Below are 6000 nucleotides of genomic sequence, written 5' to 3'. Positions count from 1 at the left end.
GCCAGTGCCCATTTAAGGATTTCTGTAGAGATATTGGGGGTGGAGGGATAGGGGATAGCCAGAAAAAAAAAATATATAAAAATAAACTATTTTAAAGCCACATTGCATTTTTTTTTCTTTTCTACCTCACAATGAAGTCTATGGAAGAAAAAAACGATAAGATCCTCTGAAAAAATGCCACAGCATCAGCATGCTGTGATTTTTGATGAGCCAAAAAAGTATCAAGTGGGTCTGGCGTTTCATATTTTCCTATTGACTCTCAGATAACGTTAAAGGGGTACTACCATGGAAAACGTTATTTTTATTTTTTTAAATCAACTGGTGGCAGAAAGTTAAACAGATTTGTAAATAACTTCTATTAAAAAAAATCTTAATCCTTCCAGTACTTATTAGCTGCTGAATACTACAGAGGAAAATCTTTTCTTTTTGGAACACAGAGCTCTCTGCTGACATCATGACCACAGTGCTCTTTGCTGACATCTCTGTCCATTTAAGGAACTGTCCAGAGCAGTATGTGTTTGCTATGGGGATTTTCTCCTGCTCAGGACAGTTCTTAAAATGGACAGAGATGTCAGCAGAGAGCACTGTGGTCACGATGTCAGCAGAGAGCTCTGTGTTCCAAAAAGAAAATCATTTCCTCTGTAGTATTCAGCAGCTAATAAGTACTGGTGTTTTTAATAGAAGTAATTTACAAATCTGTTTAACTTTCTGGCACCAGTTAATTTAAAAAAAAAAGTTTTCCACGGGAGTACCCCTTTAAGTAGCTGTGTGAAAAAAAGCCATGTTGTGGAATCCCAACCTCACTTCCCATCAAAACTGTGGCAACTTTTCAACAGTGCTGCTAAAAATGTGTCTGTATTTTCATCAGGCATTCACGAAGACAATCCCGGGAGAGAGGGCGGGGGTCCTGACTGCCAATACCGGTGTACTTTGATTGATTACTGTAACGAAATCCTATCGCAGGCAATAAAGTAAACGCCTACGGGGTCCTGAAAAATAAGACCCTTTCGTATTAGCGCAAAAGACGTGTGACGTCACGATATCGCCTGAGCAGGTAACCACGCCCCCACACGGCGGATTAGGAAAGCGTTGCGTTTTTTTTGTGGTCGTTAAATTTAGCGTACAGACGGTGAAATTATTCAGGCAGAGAAAGGACAGCCCTAGGGGACCTCAGGGCTAGGAACCGAGTCAGGCAGCGCTTAGGTCACCCCTCCTCCTATTAGTTGCTCGTAATGACTATGAATTATGTATCACTAGCTGTTATCAGGATATGATCACGTGACCCCGTAAGTTAGGACCCTGTCGCTACGCTGTTTTATTTATTATTTTCTTCCGGCAGTCTTTTGGGCAGCCCCGACGTCCTGAGAGCCATAGGCCCCGCCTCTTCCTGCCTGCGGCTGCTACCTGGGCCCTGGGCTGTCATTGGTGAAGGACCCCGCACCATGTTCCAGGGAAGGCTCCTCGCCCGCTTCCTAGGTAAGTTCTCCGGGTGTGCGCGGTGTCGGGGGGAGGTGTTTATTCTTTACACCCGGGAAGGGCTCGAGCTGGAGGAGGAGGAGGGAGAAGACACCCACCTGTTAGGGTTAATGCGGTCACCTGGTATTTGAGGGGAGTCACGTGCTGCTGCTGTCTGTCCCAAGTGGGACACCTCACCGGTCGTCATGGTAACTGTCAGATTAATACACTTGTGTTTTATGTTTCTATGTATGTGAATGGCTTCCTGCACTTTGTATAGTGTCTAGCCCCTCCCCTGGGACTCTGTGTTAATCCCATGTGATTTAGCCTTGTGTCATTCTACACCAGTGTTTCCCAACCAGGGTGCCTCCAGCTGTTGCAAAACTACAACTCCCAGCATGCCCGGACAGCCGAAGGCTGTCCGGGCATGCTGGGAGTTGTAGTTTTGCAACAGCTGGAGGCACCCTGGTTGGGAAACACTGGTCTACACTGTCTTGCATTCTATCCACCTTCTATTCTGGCTGCAGTTTAGCGCCTGCATTTTACTGTCCTCCTGTCCCCCCCCAAGGTCACAGTCCGGTGACCGCTTCCTCCTCAGTCTGAACAGTGACCTATAGTCAGGCTCTGCCCTTTTTGGGCTGCACCTTCGTAAAAGGTCCCACTAGTGCTTTTGCAGTACATTGGCTTCTATTGGGGTGTTAGTTGCATGGGGGTGCAAAAATGTACATTGTTTCAATATGTCTGAAAGGTCAGTGCACTGTGGCACCTATTAAAGGGCTACTCCACTGGAAAAAAACATTCTTTTAAAGGGGTTATACAGGAAAAAAACTTTTATTTTTTCATTTTTTTTTTTTTTTTTTTTTTTTTATAAATCTCAACTGGCTCCAGAAAGTTAAACAGATTTGTAAATTACTTCTATTAATTTTTTTTAATCCTTTCTGTACTTATGAGCTGCTGAAGTTGAGTTATTTTCTGTCTAAGTGCTCTCTGATGACACCTGTCTTGGGAGCCGCCCAGTTTACAAGCAAATCCCCATAGCAAACCTCTTCTACTCTGTGCAGTTCCCGAGACAAGCAGAGATGTCAGCAGAGAGCACTGTTGCCAGACAGAAAACAACAACTCAACTTCAGAAGCGGATAATTATTGAAAGGATTAAGATTTTTTTTTATAGAAGTTATTTAAAAATCTGTTTAACTTTCTGGATCCAGTTGATATAAAAAAAAAGTATTTTTTATTTTTTTTTTATTTTTTTTTCCTTAAATCAACTGGTGCCAGTAAGTTACAGATTTGTAAATTACTTCTATTAAAAAGTCTTAATCCTTCCAGTACTTATCAGCTGCTGTATACTACAGAGGAAGTTGTTATCTTACATTTCCTTTCTGTCTGACCACAGTGCTCTCTGCTGACATCTCTGTCCATGTCAGGAACTGTCCAGAGCAGGAGAAAATCCCCATAGCAAACCTATCCTGCTGTGGACAATTCCTGAGAAGGACAGAGGTGTCAGAAAAGAACCATACAACTTCCCCTGGAGTATACAGCAGCTGATAAGTACTGGAAGGATTAAGATTTTTTTAATAGAAGTCATTTACAAATCTGTTTAACTTTCTGGCACCAGTTGATTTAAAATAATTTTTTTTCCAGTGGAGTACCCCTTTAAGCCCAAACATATGACTTGAGCCACATAGCGCCCCCTAGATGGTGCCAGGATGATGTCATATTGTGCTGTTGCACTGCAACTCCCAGAAGTCTAAGGGCCGTACTCCCTCCCACAGTCATACAGATTTAGTATAGATAATTGTATAATCTAGGGCAGTGGTCTCCAACCTGCGGACCTCCAGATGTTGTAAAACTACAACTCCCAGCATGCCCGGACAGCCAACGGCTGTCCGGGCATGCTGGGAGTTGTAGTTTTGCAACATCTGGAGGTCCGCAGGTTGGAGACCACTGATCTATGGTCTCTATAAAGTAGTGTTCCCTAAACTATGGAACTCCAGTTGTTGCATTCCCACAACTCCCATCATGCCCTGACTGCTAAAGTCATCATGGGAATTGTAGTTTTGAAACAGCTGGATGTCTGTAGTTTAAATGGGCGCTGTCATTAAAACTAACTTTTGCCTTTATCCCACCTACTGCCCCCCCCCCCCATCCCACACCCTAACTTATACTATCCCCACCCCAGACCCAGACCCCTACATATATTACTATGCAGTGGAGGCATAGCAGAACCAGATACACTATTCCAAAACCTGCCCCCCCCCCCCCGCCCCCCACAAAAAATAAATAAATAAATAAATAAAAGGGGGGGGGGGGGAAGGGTCCTCATAATATCACATAAATCTCAGGCCTCCTCAGGTAGGGCACTTGTCAAGTCTCTCCCCACTAAAGAATGAGTGGGGTTCCCTCGCCCTAGATTCCGTTCTCCGATTGGGAAAGCGGGGTATAGTAGCTACCAAATGATCCATTGCCAACCAGTCAGGTAATACGATCATTTCAATTCCCCCAAAAAAACACATAGGGCCGGGAGATCCGAATGACGTCTCAAGAAAAAGGTCTCTGTTTCTTTCCGCACAATAAGGTGAAAGGGATGGCCCCAATAATAACTAGCCCCAGAGTCACATATTCTCTCTAGCAAGGGTTGAAGTAGCCTTCTCATATATAATGAGCGAGATGATATGTCTGGACAAACACGTATTTGGGAGCCTTCATAGTTAACCACTCCCATCGTCCTGGCTGCCCGTAAAATTAATTCTCTCTCTTTATAATAATGAAGCCGGCAAATTATATCTCGTGGGCCCTCCCGGGTAGCAGATTGGGCGCGCGCCACCCTATAGATTCTATCCATGGTAAAAGAGGCCTCCCAAAGGTCGCAATGTAAACATATTTAAAGATCTCCACCACCCTATGGGGCAAGTTATCATTTGGAAATAACTCTGGGAGGCCTTTAAGCCGTATATTATTTCACCTCCCCCCTATTTTCTAATGTAGTATGTTGTATATATCTCTGAGTGACAGTGGCCTCACTTTCTAGAGCAGACACTCTTTCAGATAATGGCACCAAATTAGACATATTAGTAGCAGAGCGATTATCAATATTCACAATTTCAGCCCGCATTTCAGAAAGTGCCTCCTGTTGCGCCACTTCCAGTGTCTGTACCACAATATCCAGCTCTTGCCTGGTAGGTAAGGCTTGTATCAAAGCTTTTAACTGCTGGAATTCCTGTAGGACAGAGGGTTGAAGCAGGTGTTTTACCGGGTCTAGAGACTGGGCTTCAGGTAGTGTGGGGTTTAATACAGTCGGAGGAATCACAGTGTTCATATCTCTTACTTGTATGACCCCTCCAAAGGGGTCCAATCCCCCCCCCCCCCAGGACCCTGGGGTTGGCCCAACAGTCACGGGTCATAGGAAACTCTGTTGGGCCAGGTGCTCTGGTGGATGCAAAAGATGGATACATTCCTAGTAGAGTCTCTTAGGACTGTATCCACCTTTTCCAGCCCACCGGAGCACCTGAAAGCTGAACTAATTCATGCAGGCTAAAGTCGGCAACCGCTGAGCCGAGAAGTTCATGACGAATTGAACCACTGTAACTTCGCTCATCTTTAATAGCAACCAATCAGATTGCTTCTTTCATTTTCCAGAGGTATTGTTAAATATTAAAGAAGCAATCTGATTGGTTGCTTTGGGCAACAGATCAGCTATTCCACTATACAGGTTATGATAAATCTCCCCATGTATGTTTATCAGCCAAGATCCCCCTAAACAGACATCTGCTTTTGAGTGGCCACTACAGGAGAAATGTGGTATTGCATGTCCCTGTTTGAGACAAATGGGTGACCATGTAATCCATAGTCACGCTGAATCCTCTAGAATGGAAGACTCTCTCTATGCAGGAGACCTCTGATTCCTAGAAAGGGAGTCCCTGGCAGGACACAATTGTGTGTTAACCCTTCAAGCACTTGCCCCAGTTGTACTATAGAGATGCCTGTGCTATGACACAGGTCCTAGAACTTCTTGGGCCGGATCACTTGGATCAGATCTCTTGCAGGGCAGTATTGGGAAGCAGAGTATTGGACAATGTTATATCTCGACCAAACTTTATTTTAATTTTAAAGGGACTATGTATGTTAGTGGCTACAACTGTAATACTACAACTCTCAGCATCACCAGGCAGCTCCAGAGCTATAATTTGGAGACTGTTAATGTAAAGTTTTAGATTTATAGGGGTACTCCGGTGAAAAACTTTTTTTTTTTTTTTTTTTTTTAAATCAACTGGTGCCAGAAAGTTAAACAGATTTGTAAATTTCTTCTATTAAAAATCTTAATCCTTCCTGTATTAATTAGCTGCTGAATACTACAGTAGAAGTTATTTTCCTTTTGAAACACAGAGCTCTCTGCTGACATCATGACCACAGTGCTCTCTGCTGACATCCCTGTCCATTTTAGGAACTGCCAGAGTAAAAGGAAATCCCCATAGCAAACATATGCTGTTCTGCGCAGTTCCTAAATGGACAGAGATGTCAGCAGAGAGCACTGTGTTTCAAAAAGAA

General features: G+C 43.8%; 1 protein-coding gene across 1 annotated transcript in view; it reads left to right on the top strand.

Annotated features, from left to right (window-relative positions):
- The first annotated feature begins 1169 nt into the window (after positions 1–1169).
- Positions 1170–6000, top strand: part of SUCLG1 (succinate-CoA ligase GDP/ADP-forming subunit alpha) — a 65598-nt gene continuing 60767 nt past the window's right edge. Inside the window, exon 1 of the mRNA XM_056553886.1 lies at positions 1170–1476. Within this exon, the coding sequence (XP_056409861.1) occupies positions 1443–1476 (34 nt within the window). The 5' untranslated portion in view covers positions 1170–1442. The remainder of the gene's footprint in view (positions 1477–6000) is intronic.

The sequence above is a fragment of the Hyla sarda genome, chromosome 1, assembly GCF_029499605.1.
Source record: "Hyla sarda isolate aHylSar1 chromosome 1, aHylSar1.hap1, whole genome shotgun sequence".
NCBI classification, from domain to species: domain Eukaryota; kingdom Metazoa; phylum Chordata; class Amphibia; order Anura; family Hylidae; genus Hyla; species Hyla sarda.
This window is presented reverse-complemented; position numbering and strand designations above follow the sequence as displayed.